Source organism: Mus pahari, chromosome 7, assembly GCF_900095145.1.
Source record: "Mus pahari chromosome 7, PAHARI_EIJ_v1.1, whole genome shotgun sequence".
In the NCBI taxonomy this organism is placed as follows: domain Eukaryota; kingdom Metazoa; phylum Chordata; class Mammalia; order Rodentia; family Muridae; genus Mus; species Mus pahari.
Window position 1 is genome coordinate 70,792,905 of NC_034596.1, and position 19,425 is coordinate 70,812,329.

A 19,425-nucleotide genomic window follows, 5' to 3' on the forward strand; every position below is an offset into this window, starting at 1 on the left:
AAAAAGGCTTCCTGAAGAGATCAAAGGTTATATTTGCCAAAGTCAGAATTTGAGGAGTGTTCCCAGTCTCAACAGGAATGCTTTCAAATAACTATGAAATGTTATATCCCGCTGCACAGACTAAAGAAGTTTTCTAAAGGGCTAGGAAAAATTCCTGAACAGGAAACCGATCCTCTTAAAAAACCGAAATTTTGATGGTGTGCTAAATCTGGAACATATGGACTAATTCTTTCTTCAAAATACAGAGTTTCACATTTAAGAAGGAACACTGCTTAGAAAAATGTGTTGTGTTTTAATGCAAACTCAAAAGAGAGGGGAGAGAGAGCTTTAGAACCCTGAACTTAAAAATACCACTCCACCAATTATGCCTTCCGGTGACATGCTCACCATGCAGTGAGTGCAGTGCTCAGCACAGAAGTCATAGCCAGGGCAATACAGGAGCTGATTATCAGCACTACTCCTTTTAGGTGTGTCTGTTCTGAGACAACACACTATACAGCCAAGGCAATCCTTCTGCCTCAACCTGTTAGGTGCTGAGATTACAGCTGCAGGAGGCCACACCCCAAAAGAGCTGAGTTTTAAGTAATGAGGGGCTTATCAAAAGGACGATGTGAAAATATTGATAGGTTTGACTGCTTCTGAAAGAGTGCAGTGCTCTGAAGAAGCAAAAGGGGGCAGAGGGCAGCTGACAGCCCAGGGCAAAGTGAGACAGGGCTAAGTATTCAAAAACATTCAGCTTCTTAGGCAAGGCCCAACGATACCTCGATACCTCGATACCTCGCCCTAGTACACTCTTACAGGCTCTACATTTACATACATCCTACTATGGACAATCTCTGTGGCAGGGAACCTTTGCAAACATGGAAGTCTGTTCTGAAATAACACAGAGCAAAGCCTATTCCTACCTTTAAAATAGTTCCAGGATTCTACGGGGGGGGGGGGGGGGGGCTTACTTTCATACTTTTCTTGGGGTTTATTTTTAAGCTTTAACACGCCTTTATTTAAATAATAATAATAATATCCTAAGAAACAGGAAGTCCACAATTTTTTCATTTTGTCTCAGAAGGTGTACTTAAAACTATGTGTGGTGGCTCGCCCCTGAATCCCAGCACTCAGGAGGAAGAGGCAGAAGACTACAAATTTATAGCCAACCCTGGCCACAGGGGAGAGACTCTGCATCAAAAACAGTTTGAACTGGAAATTCTACCTGTGCATGGAAGAGTGATAAACTCCTGACAGTGTGTAGAGGGATCAACACTTTCACCAGGAACTGTTTGTGTTCTGCCTTAAGTGGTAAAGCGAAGCCATTGATAATACTGGGGAAAAGAAGAGAGAGGATTAGCAATGTTAACCCACACACTGAACCCAGACAAGCTCTTGTTATGAGCTGGCTAACTAATTTATATTTGTCCCCAAAACATAGCCAAATCCTCCCACCAATGACATTAAGACTTTTTTTAGTTACTTCAACAGAGACCATTTATTACGCAGGAATTTTAACAGAAGTAAATTTGATTATGAACCAGCAAACAGGCAGATGTGCCCCAAAGTTTCTTAGCAAACCCATGGCTTGTCCTCCCATGGTCCGTTCCTCTGTAGCCTATCGGCTAGCATTCTCTTAAAGCAGGAGCTGTCTGTCTCCAGATCTCCTTGCTAACCTGTTCTTTCGACACCCTTGCCACCTCCTGAAACCACTTCTCTTCATTCCTGAAACCCCTGCCAGCCCTGGGAGGTCACTGAGAGGAAGCAGAGAGATCCCACCTTTTCCTCCTCTTATTAGAAGGAAAGACTAAGCAATCGCTCTACCCAGCTACATCCACTGCTTGGCTCCACCTCCGAGAGCAGCAGCTGCCTACAGCTCCACAGCTAGCTATACAGTCTTTCCAATTCATTACAAACCTGCTTTCAGCAGATGTGAGAAAGGACAGGTGGCCTACATGCTAAGCCCAGAGAATAAGGTGCTTTGCTGTCACTGGCCTGACACCCAATCAGACTCCATCACTGAGTAAGCTGTGAGCTCCTTCAGGTCATTGTGGGGGAGTTAACAAAATGTAATTATGGAATAAAGAATAAAGTTAGCCCTTTAGAGTCACTTGGGAAACAAGCTAAGCACAAATAAGAGACCAAGGTACATGGAGCAAGAGCTCCAGATCAGTCAGCATTCCCTTCTGCCACCTGAGCACGGCCTGCAGGATGAGGCTCACCTGAAACCAATACTTAATAGCAAATACTTACCTTCCTAATATTTCCAGCAGTTCAGCTACACCATTGAAGTGTTCTGTTTCATAAACAAACCTGAGAAGAGAAAGATGAGAGAAGGAAAGAGATGGAAAGGGTGAAGGAATAGGGAAGGGAAGGAGAAGTTAGCACTTTATCTTCAACTACTGAAGGCTTATTTAATGCTTCTGCAAAAACACCAACTTACCTTAGAAAAATATTGTTAATTTGTTTTCGGATAAATGCTCTAAGCCCGAGAAACTTGCCATAAATCCTGTGCAAGACTGTTTTTAAATAGTCCCGTTCTCGAGGGTCTTCACTGTCAAATAGCTCCAAAAGCTGTTGTAAATGACAGTAGAACAGAAGGTTGTTAGAGACAGTTTTAGGAAAGAATTTAGAAATTCTACTGTTCATTATTTACAATCCCTCTGTTCCTTTCTTCCCTCTTCAGAAAGCTACTAAATAAAAGTTACACCCAATACAGGAGTGGTCTTTGGGAAAGCCAGCTCCACTGAGAATAGGGTTTTAAATCCAGGGAAAAGATCATGATGCACTAACAGTAACAGTACCAGCCAATGCAGTGCTCACATGATCAACAGCCCATTTTCTAAGCAATCTACATAGGTCAGTCCCTCTATGAGGTAGTTTTATCCTTGCCTTGCAGATGAGCAAACTGGAGCCAGAAAGCTTAAGTAAATTGCTGGTGATGTCACAGTAAGAAGCATCAGCACGGGGATGTGAACCCACTGAGTGCTTAAAGTCCTCGGCCTTCAACACTGTATGTCACTAACTCCTGGGCTTTTCAGTACAAACAGAAACATAAATTCAAGTTAAGCCCCTCAACTCTACCAGAAGGCCCAAGAAGATGAAACAACCTAACCCAAAGCAGACACTGAAATTCCCAATGACCCCAGAAATGTTGTTAAATCTGAGTTGTTACACAAGTGTGTTCAGGGTAGAATTCTCATCAAAGTAAACATGTACTATGTTGTGTAAATGGCAGGATTTAGGTTTGGATCATTTACAATTTAAGCCAAAGAATTCTCATATCATGGTCCCAAGTCTTATGCCATAAAAGGGAAAACCAGTTCACTAGCAGGGGCCACTTTGGATTCAACCTAATTCCTGTAAAAAATCCTTAGGTTCTTGTTTTGTTACTTGTTGATAGAGTCTCGTCTCTCTCTCTCTCTCTCTCTCTCTCTCTCTCTCTCTCTCTCTCTCTCCATATATATATGAATGATTAATCCCAGCACTCAGGAAGGTGAGACTAAAAGACCTTGGAGTTCAAAGATAGCTAAATTAAGACCTGATTATCAGGCAATCAATAACAACAAAATCAGTTGGTTCTAAAATATAAGTCACCTAGAAGGGCCAAAGCAATTTCGGTAGTACGAGGACTCATAATCTCAGTTTTAAAATTCAATATAAAGCTACAGTAAACAAGAGTATGCTACTGACATGTGATAAATATGTAAGTCAACAGAACAGAGTGGAGTCCACAGAAACTTTCAAATTCATGGTCAACTGGTTCCATTGGATGCCAAGACACTTGAGTACAAGAAGAAGGTCCCTAAGCGAAGGTGCTGGGACAAGCAGATAGACACATATAAAATGCTAAGTCAGACCTCGAGCTCATACTACAAATTCAAATGGACTCAAAATGGATAATCAACCTAAAGAGAAGAGTAAATGATAAAGAAAACATAAGAAAAATCTTCACATCTCCAAATCAAGTGATTTTTTTTTTTAAAACTCTGACAAGAAATGAACAAAACAAAACAAGTTAACTGAACTGAAAACACTGGGGATGGTTGCACAGATCTGTAAATATGTTTAAAATTACTCAACTGGAGGGCTAGGGAGGTGGGAGATACAGGGTCAATCTCCAGAGCCCATGTAAAAAGCTGGATGGTGCATGCTTATGATCTCAGCACTGGGAGGAAAAGACAGAAAGCTACATGGGGCTCACTAGCCAGGCAAGCAGTAAGCGCCAGGCCAGTGACAGGTACTGTCTTCAACAAAGGTGGACAGCACCCAAGCAATGAATGATCACCAGCCACCACATGCACACACGGGCATGTGTATACACTCCGGAACCCCATACATACATTTAGACATATAGATGCAGACTACTGAATTGTAAACTTCAAAAGGGTGACTTCATGTTATATAAATTATAATTTAACAAATCTGCTATTTTGTAAAAATGATACTGGGAAAATTTCTCAATGTGAAGAACAGTAACAATTACAATAAAATAAACCAACTAAACATGCAAGTAAAAGCTGCCTACCTTCATTCTCACAAAAGGCTATACATGTGTGTGTTTATGCATGCATGATTATATTTATATATAAGTGAGTCCAAGTGATGGAGCTGTGAGGCTGAACTGACAACAAAGAGGGGACAGTAATCAAATGGACATCATTTTGTTTCATACTTTTGTCTGATGAAAGACAGTCCTGGGCAAAATATATTAACTAAAAAAAGAAACTTCAAATATGGCAGGAAGATAAAATTAAAGAATAGCCTGGACAGGGAACCAGTGCACAAGTTTGGCTTCACAATGCTCACATCTATCTGTTCGTTCGTTCTACATTGAGTATTTTGAGTAAATATTTATTGGTGTATATTGAAGGAGAGCCAATAGGCAAGAGGGTGCCAGAGATATGGTGATGTGCAAGTCAGATATACTCTGCTTTCAGTCTAGTCTAATGGTGGATAAAAATAAACAAAGAGCACAAGTATTTCAAGATGTACAAATGTATAATGTATCTATCGACTCCACTTGGAAGAAGGATATTAATAAAGAAGGATTCCAGGGAAAGTGGTACATATGGTCACACACACATACATACACACATACATACACACACACACACACACACACACACACACACACACACACACAAAGAACCGGGACAAGTGTTTCTATTTATCAGCTTTCTGCCACTATAACGAACTACTTATGAAAAAGAATGACTTTTGTCAATCTCAAATCTGAAGGCTGACTGTCCAGATGGCATAGCATACATAACTCCACAGCAAGGGCTACCCTAGACCACACTGACAAGGGGGTAATCAATTATACAACAAGAAGGAAGTGAATACATTACAACTCCAGCCAGGAACAGAGAGAGAGAGACTGGTGTCCTATAAGCCCTACCAAGAGTGTGCCTCAAATACCTTAGGGACCTCCCACTCATCTCCACATCTTAAAGGTTCCTTGTCATTTCTCCAAACTATCACCTTGACTACCAAGTGTCCAAATGCAAAAGACCCCTGGTGGGCGGGAGGTGGGTGGGTTGGAGGGTTGTCACTTAAATCACACCCAAACTAGTACAATGTTCCCAAGGAATATGGAATAGGCAAGGCAGCAGCTTAACTGACAGATGACACTTAGCAATAACTGTCACATCTCTGCCTATTTAGCAATAAAATAAACAAGTATGTACTGAGGTCTTTCCTCATGCCATAGATGTCCTTGCTGCTGGGCACACAGAGTACTGGACAAACTTCCAGCTAACTAAGGGATGCAACCATCAAGTTAACAATTTACTTGCACAGGTAAGCATTCTACTTAGAAAAAAAGGCACGTGGCTTTAACAGGCCAGAAAGGAGAGGAAGGGTTTATGTAAGAGATACACAAAATTACACAAGACATCTAATCCATCTACTGCATTCCAGTCCTTGTCTATGGAAATTATTAACCATTTTAAGTTCTATTTTTAATTGGGTTTCTACTTTAAGTGAACAAGCTTAATGAATAATATGCAACTAACATAAGAGGAGGTTTGTGGGGGTGGAATGTCAGCAAAACTTGAATCAACTGGGATTCTGTAGTGCTAATCTGAAGTTTAACAGCTATATAATTAAACAAAGATTATTTAACTAAATACTTCACTAGGTTTTCAAAAAACAAACAAACAACAAGAACGAAGAAGCTGTCTTAGTGAGGACCTTTGCAGAGTCCTGCTAAACGCACTATCCTTCTGCAACAAAGATGAGCTTCGATATTCAGCTGCTCCCTGCTGGCTTGTACAACACAGTTCTGACAATATTATGGTGGGGTTGGCAAAAAGAAAGGGATAATGGCATATAGGCCAAAGGGGAGAAGCAGGATGAGTTCTGATTTCCACAACAAATTCTCCACATCCACAGATCATCCACCATACCACAAGCAACTTGTCAAAGAAAACCTGGAGTTCACAAATTGATTACAGAGCAAAGATAGATATGTTAACATGCTGAATCCAACTTAAAAGGAAAAAATGGCTCCCTGAGTTCTAACAGAGACAAACTGTGTTAGGATTTAGAATGAAAATATAAACATCCACCATGCCCTCCCACCTCACCCCCACCCCCTACCTTACCTATCATACCCCCAACCCTCAGCAGAGGGGCCTGGAGAACAGAGCAGACTGTCAGACTTTGTGTAGGTTTCCCAACTTGGAAAATGGACAAAAGGTAGCAAGCCCAGTTTCCTCTTGCTCACAGTGCTAAGGGTCTTTCCATCCTCCCAGCAGGGAGGAAAGCTAACAAGGGGCCAGTCCCCCCAGAGACACTTCAGAGGCGGAAGAATGAAGGCATGCGCTAGATTTGATGGCCTGGGAATGAGAAGCACCCGCCAGAGCAGCTTCGAAGTTTGTATCGTCAATACCCTTTGCACCCCTGTGCATTTCAGTGTTCTAACGAGTTACAGTCTTAAGGTTAGAGAACATGGCAAGTGTCCGGTCTCAGATATCAAATACTGCTAAATGAAGCATTACCAAAGAAATGGGACTAACTGAAACCCTGCATACTTCAGTGAGGTCTCAGCCAGTACTCTTCTCTAAACGCCCAGTCTGGGGTAAGGCAGAAGATCAGGAGGGCTCCTTTGAGAGACACTTGGATCCTGAGGAAAGACCTATAATCATAATAATAATCTAGGGGTTCTCAGTGGGTTGGCAGGGCCCTGCTCAATTATCCTACTGTGGCCACCATTTCTGTAGGACAGAGTACCATAGCTGTAAATACAACACATATATGCACATGAGCCACAAGCACAAGCATTAAGTGAGTCTGGGTAGATGAGCAGGTAATGACGGTTAATGTGAAGAACCAGTAGACAGTCTACCAAATGAGCAACACCAAAGAAAAAAGAACAATGCAAGGAGTAGGGGAAACTTGGAGAGAAAAAAAAAAGAGAACATTCTCAGAGCTCCAACTCTATTAGGTTCCTGAATCAAGAGAAGATGCTGTAACAGGTGATAATCACAAAGAGAGAGAGAGAGAGAGAGAGAGAGAGAGAGAGAGAGAGAGAGAGAGAGAGAGAGAGAGAGAGAGAGAGAGAGAGAGAGAGAGAGAGAGAGAGAGAGAGAGAGAGAGAGAACACGAACGAACGTGCGAGAGCATGGCGCTCACCTTTGGAAGTCAAAATGAGAAGAAAGTACGCATCATGGCAGAAGAACCATAACATTAGGTGGCAAAACTAGCAGCTTACCAGTCACCATGGACACGTGGAGGAAGAGCAGCTAGACAACAGGGCAAGAAGCGGAGCAGAGACGAGGCCAACCAATCCAGAAAGACACGGGGACAGGCAAATGATCTGAGAAAGAACTCAGTGCAATTCTCCCAAGGCACTGTGAGGTGGGGAAGGCATATGCTCCTCTATAAATACAGTTCATGCACAAGAAATGAAGGTCTTAAAAGCTTCCAGATCTCTAAAAAGACAACAAACTGTACTATGCTCATTTTCTCAATACCAATCCTGGAAGCTGTAAGTAAATGAAACAATTCCTTAAATACCTCAAGATATATTACCAAAGATTACCAAAGCAATGTATGTGAGTAGTTAAGTATATGTGAGAAATGTATGTAAATAGTAAAAATGTTATCAGTCAAGTCATCTACAAAAATGTGCATCTCATTCATGTTTTCCTATGAAACATCAAGAGGTAAGGTGTAGCAATGAGAGAAAGTTACGTGAACAAATGCATAACCCAAAGAAAGGCAAAAGGAGCGCAAGATGAGACCAGGAAAGCATCCAATATAGATCAGAACAGGATGATCAGTACTTCAAGAAAGAAGAACTCCAAAGAGAAAAAGACAGCAGACAGACTGGCATGGGCATGTGTGTGTGCCTGTGACTGTGCATGTGACTGTGTATGTTTATGTGCAAGTGCACATATGTGCCTGTGCAGGTATGTGCGTGCACAAGTCTGTGTGTGTGTGTGTGTGTGTGTTAAATGTAAATGAAGAAAATATCTAATAAAATAAGTTAAAAAATAATAATAAAGCAGCATTTTTTAAGAACAGCAGAGATTTTCAAGAAATCTAAGTGTAATGGTATGTGCTTTATAATTCGTGTGTGTGTGTGTGTGTGTGTGTGTGTGTGTCTGTCTGTCTGTCCGTCCGTCCTTGGAGAAATAAGGGAAGAACAGTTGACCAACAGAGGAAAGAACAAGATGGAACATCTGGCAATTGTTAACTTTAGGGTTAAAAAAGCTCCATGCCAGAAGAGAGAGTTTTCTCTCAGAGGGGAGCAATCATGTTTTGTTGGAAGACCACACATTCAAGAATATGTGGGCAGCACAAATTGGTCTTTATGGGTAAAAAGGTGGGGCAGGAAGCTGGAGAAATGGCTTAGTGGTTAAGGCCTTGTACTCCTCATGAGGACACAAGTTTGATCTTAAGAATCAAATAAGTCCTCTACTGCCTGTGCATGTGCCCACAAACATTCACATACTTACACAAATATACATAAAGAAATAGTAAAATAAATCTGTATTTTAAAATCATTTTAAATATTTCTTACAAGAATATAAAGTTGGGTGGGTAGGGAAGGGATCTGTGAGGAAATGGGTTAGGAATATGATCAAAGCACAAACTAAATTCTCAACAAACTAATAACATCTTTAAAAAGAAACAGGAGCTGGTTGTGATGGCACAGGCCTTTAATCCCAGTATTCGGAGGAAGAGCCAGGAGGGTCTACAAAGTGAGCTCTAGGCCATACATACAGGCCTCCATAACGAGACCTGTCTTCAAAAAAAGTTAACATCACCCTAAAACAAACACAACAAATTACTCCATAATAAAAAGAAAGGCAGTTACAGTACCTGAGGTATAAACATGACCATACACATAGTCATACAAATACAAACAGTATACTTTGATTTAATTATATTTTATGTCACAACTACATACTTCTCCATATAAAGCAGCATTTTTTTTTTTTTGAAAGAAGTGGCAGAGACAGTTTGGAGCTAAGACAAAAGGATGCCAGAGACTGCCCCACCCGTGGGTCCATCCCATAATCAGCCACCAAACACAGACACTATTGCATATGCCAGCAAGATCTTGCTGAAAGGACACTGATATCTCTGTGAGGCTATGCCAATGCCTGGCAAATATAGAAGTGGATGCCCACAGTCATTTATAGGATAGAACATAGAGACCCCAATGGAGGCACTAGAGAAATTACCCAAGGAACTAAAGGGGTCTGCAACCCTATAGGTGGAACAACAATATGAACTAACCAGTACCCCCAGAGCTTGTGTTTCTAGCTGCATATATAGCAGAAGATGGCCTAGTCAGCCATCATTGGGAAGAGAGGCCCCTTGGTCTTGCAAACTTTATATGCCCCATACAGGGGAATGCGAGGGCCAAGAAGTGGGAGTGGGTGAGCAGGGGAGCAGGGTGGGAGGAGGGTATAGTGGTCATTCGGGATAGCATTTGAAATGTAAATGAAGAAAATATCTAATAAAATAAGTTAAAAAAATAATAAAGCAGCATTTTTTTTAAGAACAGCAGAGATTTTCAAGAAATCTAAGTGTAATGGTATGTGCTTTATAATTCTAGTACTTGGAAGGTACAAGAAGATCCAAAGTCCAGGGAAAAGGTGAGATGGGGTGGAATGGTTGTGGTGGTGAGTTAGTTGCAGGCAAGATGGCTCAGTGGGTAAGGGTGCTTGCTGACAAGCCTAAACTCCTGAATCCAATCCCCAGGTTCTATCTGGTAGAAAGGAGAGCACTGATTCCTACAAGTTATTCTCTGACTACCATGTACCACACATGTGCAGACACAAACTAAGTGTTTCCTATGCATTACTTTACAGAAGACATGTTCAAGCAGATAATGAATAAAACTGGATGTTCTAAATGTCTCCATCCAAACTGACACAGCACTACAATTCAAGCTCCATGCTTCTGGCTCTGCTGGCAACAGCTATTCTGACATGAAAAGCTGAGTCCCTTGGAAGTCCCTGGACCACGTGATGCACACATGAGACTAACAAGCATTGCACAGATAGCTCTATCAACAAGTCAAGGTCAGTCTCCATCCCTGTCAGTTAATTCTTTTCTATATACCTTCCAAACATCGTGCGTCCTCCACAGGTCTTGCCTCAGCACATGTGTCTGTCTCAGCTGATATCACTCTGCCAATCACCTGGAGTCCAAGGAAGCAGCAAGAAACTGAAGCATATCACTAGAAGGTTTTCGGCATGTTTCTCTCTAGGAAGTCCTGACAAATGAAGCTCAACTATGCAATGTAAGGCAGAGCAAATACATTTGCATAGTTAGCAAAGAATCCTTCATCACATGTCCTTTCATGTGCTTGCTTTAGCAGAACATGCTTTCTCCTGTGTCTGTCTCAGCTAAATGTTTCTTCATATGTTTGCCCCAGCAAAACATCATCCAAACAACTTTCCAAAGAACCCTTAAGTTTCCACTTCAAGTGTGGGTTCTGGGAATCATCAGGCTTGATAGCAAACCTCACTGGTCCTGTATAGAGGTCTGGAATTAAATGCTGGACTAAAGATGAGGAGGAAATGAGGTGTTCTGTTAGCTGGTGAGGATAACACCCCAGGCAGAAATAAATTTTATAGTTGTGTCTGCTGTAGCCTCTGGGAGACAAATGTACACACTCTGAGATATTCAGGGAACTTGTTTGAAAAATATCTTTGTGTTAGAGTGGGATTCAAAGACTCAAGGACCTTACTTCAGACAAGAAGCTAAAAGTCATTCACTGCTTGGTTTGGGCCATGTCCAGTTTTATTTTGAGGCTTTAAATACATAACAACAAAAGATCACTTTTGAGGTCAAACTTAATGATTTGTATAATTTGCATAATAATCATGTCACTTTGGTCTAAATATAACTGCAAATGTGAAGTACAATTACTAAATAGCTATCTCCAGCAGTAGGTATGTTATAGGGATTCTTGACTTGTGTCTCTTAGCAACCACTGGCTGTGTCGAATTTAGAGAACGGCTGAAGGCAATCTTTAGAAACATGCTGCTAAAGAGCCACAGTGATTCACCCAAAGAAACAATCCAAGGTTGGCAATCAGCCTCTTGCTAAAAGGAGGGCCAGGAGCAGCAGTCAGAAGAAACCACTTCCCAAGACCCTGTAAGCAAATGAAGATGATCTTTATTGATAACAAACGTTGTCCCATGAGCTAAGGCAGGCCTGCAAGTTACATAAATCTAAAAGCTGCATGGCCACATATATGGTGTGCTACACAGTAGCCATCTTTAACAAAGATTAAATGAATGTATTTTTAAAATGATAGAGGTTGTGTAAATCTCAGCTTCATAAAAATCACAATGTTGCTCAAGTAGGGCAGTCAGAATTTTCCTAGATGAATAACAAGGCCCTTCAAACGGAAACACTCAAAAACTCTGGAGCAAAACCCAACAGACAGGCTGTTCCGTCTGGAAATTCATTCATAACCCAGACCTCCAGTTTTTCTTTAAAAGCCCAAGGAGGTCAGACACGTGGTTTGCTCACTCACTGGCTGGCCTTGGTGATGCAGGCTCCCGGGAGTGGACAGAAGCGTTAGCACACCCTGCCATCACATCCACTCTTCCTCTAAACATCTAGGCACTCATTTCTGCTCCGAACACACATTCAAATACAACACTGGTCAGAGAAATCAACTGGCAAAGTGGAACTGATAAAGAATTTAGAGATACAGGAAACTACATATGACATCTAAAAGAAGAAAAAGATAAGCCATCTAAGCCATGGGGTACCTAAGAAATTTAGAGTAAAAGTCAGATGTCAAATAATAATAAGATGCTTGGCAAATATTACAGGCTAATAATGGATAACTTCGCAACCTGAAGCCATAAAAGAAAATGCAATGTAAAATGCTATCAAAACAAAAGTTGATCTTCAGTGAAAACAGTGGTAGGAGATAGCAGATAAGCAGTGTTCCCGGCCTTGTCAGGAGCTTCAGTCATTACACGCTGACATTATGAGGGACCTGCTGAGGGACTGTAGATATCTGACAATTACTTTCCAGATGAAGAAAGTGACAGACAGCACAGTAGTGCAACTTGCCCAAGGTTACACAGTGAAAACTAGTAGAGTTGGGCTTGGTGACACGTGCATGTATGCTCAGCACTCAAGAGGCAAAGGCAGGAGGATGGTCGCAGGGCTGAGGGTGCCCTGGTCTATCCATCAAGTCTCAGGCCAGCAGGTGACATAGTGAGACTCTATCCTAAAACCAATAACAAGTCAGCCTGAAGTCAAAGCAGCCTCTACACTTAACGCCTACCCACTCTGCTCCATGGCAGGGAGGAAGTCAAGTACTGAACAGGCACTCGAGACACCACAGAAAGCAAGCAGGTTTTAAAGGGGCATGCCCAGATGCTGAAAGGACAGAAATACAATGAATACCAGTCATAAAATGACTGTGAAAATATAGTTTCAGGAAGGCTAATGTGCAAATAACCTGTGGTTTATGAAGATGCAAAGAAAATAAGAATGTACTTGCAGCAGAAACCATTTCTGTGTTTGTATAGCATACATGGTTCTTTTAGGTGCAAAATGGGGTAGACAGATCACAAAACAGGAAAAAGAAAATCATATCCTTTCCACAATTACCAACAACCTGATATAGCTCCTTCCAGAACTGTTAACGCATGATGCTATAGTCTACGTGCCCCCAAACTCATGTTTTGGAAACTTGCTTTCCAATCCCACAAAGGTGGAACCATCTGGGAGGTGTTCAGATCACAACAGTACCCATGAAAGGAGTCCCACCACGATAAGAAAGTGACTTCAGGAGTGCCCCATTTGCACCCTGTACCTTGTACCCTTGCGATGTGAGAACACAGCCACAGGATGCTTGCCAGATGTCAGCACACGGATTTTGGACTGTCTGATTTCCAGATTTGTGAGAAGGGAGTTTCTGCTCTTTAGAAATTGCCTAGTCTCAGGTAAAGCACAGGTTTCTGCCTGAACCACGTATCTGCTCTCAGTTTTATACCACAATCCAAAAAACAGTAAAGGGAAAATTCCAGAAATAATTCCCATGTTTTAAATAGTGGTTCTGAGTAGCACGAGAAAGCCTCAGTATCCCCCCTCAGCACCCTACCTCCAACATGAATCAACTGTATCCATGTTGGGTCATCAGTGGCCATCTCCCGCCCACCACTCTATTGCACTGTATTGGACACAGCAGGGGTGGGTCAGTGCTGCCTGTGGCTTCAAGATCCACTGGGAGCTTGAGGCATATCTCTTACATACAGGATAGAAGGTCTTTAGAATGAACTAAGAAAATCACAGACATGCCTTTCCCCTAAAATAACCGATCCAGACTCAAAAGCTAAAGGATTCTATAATGTGCATGTACCACTTCAAAACAGATCATAGGTACCACTGTTCTCATTCTTTTTACTAACTAATGAATGTTTTACCACATGAATGTCTATAGGTTCTCCAATCAACTTGTGATGAAAATGTATTAAATTTTTTCTAATCTTGTAATCATCAACACTGAAGCACTTGGTATCTTTTTAGGCAAATTTGGTTGTATTGCATGAAACTGCTGGGTCTACATTTGACAAAATACTATGAGATTTTCTCTTCAGAACTGACCACTTTAATGAACAGATGCCATGTGTCCTTGTCTGTCACTCACAGGCACAGATCTTCTCATGGGCTTTTTTGACTTCTTACTCAGAAGAGTCCCCTCCACCCAAACTTCTGTTATATCCCTTCTCCTGTCCCAACACCACAGTTTAATGTACCTAAATAGATTCTTTTTTTTTTCCTTGCAGTACTGAAATTTATTTAACTATGTAAAGTACCCTACTAGATATCTTTCTCAAAAATGTATCCCATGAATTATAAAGATTCTAAATTTCTTTTTTAAAAAAATCAGAATTTTAATTAGAACTATATACTAGCTGGGCGTCATGGTGTATGATTTTAGTCCCAACACTCAGGAAGTAGAGGCAGGCCTCTCTGCATTAGAGGCCATTCTGGTCTACAGAGTGAGTTCTAGGACAACCAAAACTATACAGAGAAACACTGTCTCAAAGGGGGAAAACAAAACAAAACAAAAACAACAACAAAAACAAAACAAAGAACTATACCAAACATACAAACGAACTCAGATTATATGAATATATTTATGATGGCAAATTTAATCAAGCAATATATTGCATTCTAACATTCATTCAATGCTCTGTAAAATTTTACTCTTAAATTTCACATATGCTTAAATTTTTGTTTAAAAACTAGGAATACAGTTTAACAGTAAAACATATGCTTTGCCTATATATAAGGTCTTGGGTTAAACTCACTGCACTAGAAGAGTACTCCAAAGATCTTTTAATTAATATTAGGACCAAGCAGACATGGTGAGATGAAAAGGGTCTGAAAGGATGAGCATCTAATAGCAATGAGGCTCCCAGATAGAACCAGAGAGTGACCTGTACAGCAAGTCATTCCAGAAGAAGTCCATTTGTGACTTAAGACACTGAGTCTCAGAAGCATCAACAATGTGTTTTACATTGAAGGCAAGAACTCTGTATATTCATACTTCCAAATAAACAAAGCAGATCAAGCAACTGCACTTGGGTTGTGTCTAGTTTGCCTACTACCAGCCTGCTGATGCTGCAATTTACGTGGTGTGAAAAATCTGAGTATGAGGACTTCTCATGACCTAAGGCACAAAGCACAGAAGGGTTAGACATTGTCTGGGTGTGGGGAAAGTGTGCAGGAACAGAAGAGGGTGGAGAGAAGACTGGATAGTAATCACCAGTGGGAAACTCCTGCATGCTGAGGGACAGCTAAGGCACAGCAGAGCAAGACGAGTGTGGTCAGGATGGAGGAACAGCAATTATCAGAGGGAGCTCCTGAAGCCCAAGCTGAGAACAAACCACCAAGGAGCTCAGAGATAAACAAAGGGATGAAAGGTGTGCATCTGCAGACTGGAGAAAAAACAAGTAGATCAGATCAGGGTGGCAAAGGACAGAAAAAGGAAGTGGCCAAAACCTACTAGACACTGATAGATTCACTATTTGTACTTCATCTTTCTGTCTAGGAAATAACCCTAGGACAGTTGACCATGCCCATAGTTTACAGACACCCAGGCCAGGATCAAACAGCAGCCCTACAAGTCTACTATTTTATGTCACATGGCTGAGGAACAGTATTTCACGGCCCCAAATCCCCTTTTCTCCCATTTTCCTGAGACAGTCTCTCCTTGAGTATTACTTTTCTATTGCTGTGATAAAATACTATGACCAAAAGCAACTTGTAGATGAAAGAGTTTGTTCTGGTTCTGGTTCCAAAGGGATAAGAGTCCATTACAGCAGGGAGAGGTGTGACCACAAGTGGCAGGCAGGGAAGCAGATGCAGGAAGCTGAGAGGTCACATCCAAAACTACAAGCAAGAAGGAACTGGAAATTGGGGAGGTTATAAATCTCAAAGCCTGTCCCTGGTAACCTAATTCTCCCAACAAAGCCACACCTACCAAAGGTCCCCAAACTGCTCCACCAACCAGGAACCAAGTGTTAGAATACCAGAGGCTATGGGGAACATTTCTCATTCAAACCGCCATACTTCAGCCTGGGAAGATCTCCCAAGAGCGAAGCTGCAGGGATGTGGCACTTCTTTAAATGATCAAGTTACACAGCTCAAGAATGAGGGGAGTATAAGCACAGGCATGTAGCCAGTCTCTCTGCTGTAGTTATAAACAAAACTGATTTCCAGTCATTACTGATACATGAATCTGCTATGAAGAGGACACTTCTAAAAACCTGTAACAAGCCTCTAGCAGTCTTGACAAATATTACAATTCTAATCAGTGACTTAAATGAGGTCAAAGTCAAGAATATTTAAGATCATAAATGACATAAAGATGCAAGGCTGTGGATAAAGTGATAATAATAAAGATCCATAAATGTCTCCACACTGAAGAGAGATGATACTCCACAGAATGCACATTATGTTTCACAATTAGATTGTAAGCTATATAACAAGAACAAAAAAAAAGGCCACCATGGCTTTAAAGCAGTGTGCAGTCTATTAAAGTCAGTCAAGACCAGAAGTTCAACATAAGTGAGCAAAGTCATCCAACCTCAAGAAATGTTTTGGAATCAGTCTCACAGGGAAATGGAAAACCAAGCTGAACGGGCCTGATCAAACTCGACACGGTGTTCACAGGCATATTTCATACTTTAAGACAAAAGGACTTCTACTGTCTATTGAAGGATTCAAACTTCGACAAATGAGAAAAGGATGATAAAATTGAGGACTCAATCCACAATACAGAATATACAAGAACAGCTGTATTGGACACACCATTGCACAGGACACACCAATGCAGTGCTCAGCAAAACTCAGTGGCCTCCCTGTGTATCCAGAGAAAGAGGTGTACAAGCACTAAAGAACCGCACATTTTTACAGAACTCCACATTTTAAAGAACCCCAACTCTCCTTCCGTGCCCCAGCTGGAACCTCAGAGTATCCAGGAGTCCCCATAAAGCCTCAGCTCTCAGCAGCCTGCCTGCCCCTGGTACTCTGTTGGATTGGATTCTATGATCCTGCTACACTTTGAACAAGATGTTGGCTGTGGCTCAATTAGGATATCCTGAATTCTGAATTTAATCTAATTAGGGCAGGACATGAGCTCACTATGAAAATTAGTGGTTTTTACCCTGTAAAAGGGTATGGAATCAGCTATCTGCCATAATTATGGTTTTTCTTAAGTTCTGCTTATATCAACATCTCAGTGGGAGATAGGTATTTTCTTCCCTATGTGAGGCATCCCATAAAATATGTCAATCAGAGGAGCAGCTGTGCATACAGCACTCTCCACTTCAGTATCCACTGTACACTGTATGATTCCACTGTACACTGTATGATCACAGTGCATACACGAATACTATATACTGCAGTGTTCAGTGTACACATGAATAAATACAACAGGAACAAGGAGGTGCTCATTAAAATTCAGTTTCAACAAACTATCCCAAATCTCAGGCAGAAAGGAAGATGTAGGGCACTTTCTAGATGTAAGATGAGAAACCAGGAAAAACGGGTTCCCTAGGATGCCCCAAATAGATAGGCTACAATTAATCTCTGTAAGAAAGTGTTAAAGTGTTAAACTGAGTCATTTCCTAGCATTGACAGCTACCTCACACTTTGATTACCTGTGCTCCGCACCCACGAGCATACCTGTTCAGTTTTTATAGATATAACCTTAAGCGCTTTAAGAAACCTTTCCTAAATAGTAAGTTTTAAAGCAACATAAAGACTCACACACTGAAAGATACCTTAACAGTAAGGCACTTGCTGCCAAGCCTGCTGAGCTAAGTTCCAATCACAGAACCCACAAGGCAAAGAGAGAAATGACTCCAGAGGAGTTGTCCTTTGACACCTTTACTAGAGTAGTGACACGCACATGCCCATACAAATACACATACACTCAAAATAAATAAATGCAATTTTTAAAGGTTTGTACACACTGGTCATATAAATGAAATTCTTCTGTAATTAAACTTTTAAAAATGAAAACTTAGAAAGATTTAGGAATAGACATTCCTGATGTTTAGCATGGAACTAAATTCCACCACAAATAATTTTTAAAGGTATTGTCACTTTTAATAGGCAATAACAGAAACTACCTCACATAAACATATTTACTTAGGAGGCAACACAATCTCACCAGCAAGATTTCTGTTGTTTTTAACAATATCCAAGAAAATGAAATAAAGAGTTAGTAAGTAAATTACATGCATACAACCACCAAAAAATTACTTACCTGTAATACAAATTTCTGATCTATGTATTTTTTGGCAATGCTGGGTTGGAATTCTTGGCTTTCCAAAAATCGTATGAAAAATTCATATACAAGCTGCAACAAAAAGATAGTTAACTTCAAATTAGAATTCATTAAGAATATTGAAAATCACATAAACTACATTACAGTAAAACTGACAAGGTTTAGGACACTGTGTGTAATTATCCTATCAACACATGAATCGTGGTGGCCTTTCTTGTGACTCATAGTTATTGTTATAATTTTTAACTTTTAAGATTAAAAGCAAGAAATATAGCTAGGCAAAGCAAATAAAAATCCATATTCTCACCATTTACAGGGAACCTCAGTTAAAATCTCTCTCTTTAAGAAAGTGTGTTGTCGGGGTCTGGAGACATGGCCCAGCATTGAAGAACACTGGCTGCTCTTCCAAAGGTCCTGAGTTCAATTCCCAGCAACCACATGGTAGCTCACAACCTCTGTAGTGGGATCTGATGACCTCTCCGGGTGTGTCTGAAGACAGTGACAGTGTACTCATAGACATAAAATAAAAAATAATCTTTAAAAGAAAGTGTGTTGTCAGTTTACAGTCTTCTAAGCACTATAACTGTGTGACACAATATTCTCTTTCGGAAGCAGCATAGTCCCACAGGCAGAGTCTATCTCAACTGCTCAGACAAACAGTGCAGGGTCCATGTTTATTTTTATTCTCTTTCTCTGCACAATAAATCTATGTTACAGACCATAGTGGACTACAAAGCAACATTACTGAGACGAAACTCTTAAGAGAGGAAAGCTGGGCTCAAAGCCCAGCTCTGTTCATTCCTGACTGTATGAGTCTAAGGACATTCATTTTCTGAATTCTGCTCCTTTCATTTTGCAATGGAGGTAATAATGAGATTAAATGTAATGTTGCACACAGTGCAACACAGTCACCATTGTCTACCTAAAACAACATTCATGGTTTGTTTGTCTTACACACGTAAAATTAGCAAACACACCCAAAATTATTCATTTCATATATGTGTGTGAATATTTAATTTATATCTCATATGTATTTATAAGGCTGAGAAATTTTAAAATATGTATCATTTCATTTTATAATAAAATGTATTACACGTTAACTAAACAATAAACACACACACACACACACACACACACACACA

The 19,425-nt window shown here is 40.7% G+C and overlaps 1 protein-coding gene across 3 annotated transcripts in view; it reads right to left on the minus strand.

The window, feature by feature from the left end:
- Window positions 1–19,425, minus strand: part of Ppp2r5e (protein phosphatase 2 regulatory subunit B'epsilon) — a 143,701-nt gene that overhangs the window by 14,870 nt on the left and 109,406 nt on the right. For all 3 annotated transcript variants that reach the window (XM_021202551.2, XM_021202552.2, XM_021202550.2), the window contains exons 5-8: window positions 18,263–18,355; window positions 2,426–2,556; window positions 2,236–2,295; window positions 1,208–1,316 (exon numbers count right to left, since the gene is read on the minus strand). In XM_021202551.2, the coding sequence (XP_021058210.1) occupies window positions 1,208–1,316; window positions 2,236–2,295; window positions 2,426–2,556; window positions 18,263–18,355 (393 nt within the window). The remainder of the gene's footprint in view (window positions 1–1,207; window positions 1,317–2,235; window positions 2,296–2,425; window positions 2,557–18,262; window positions 18,356–19,425) is intronic.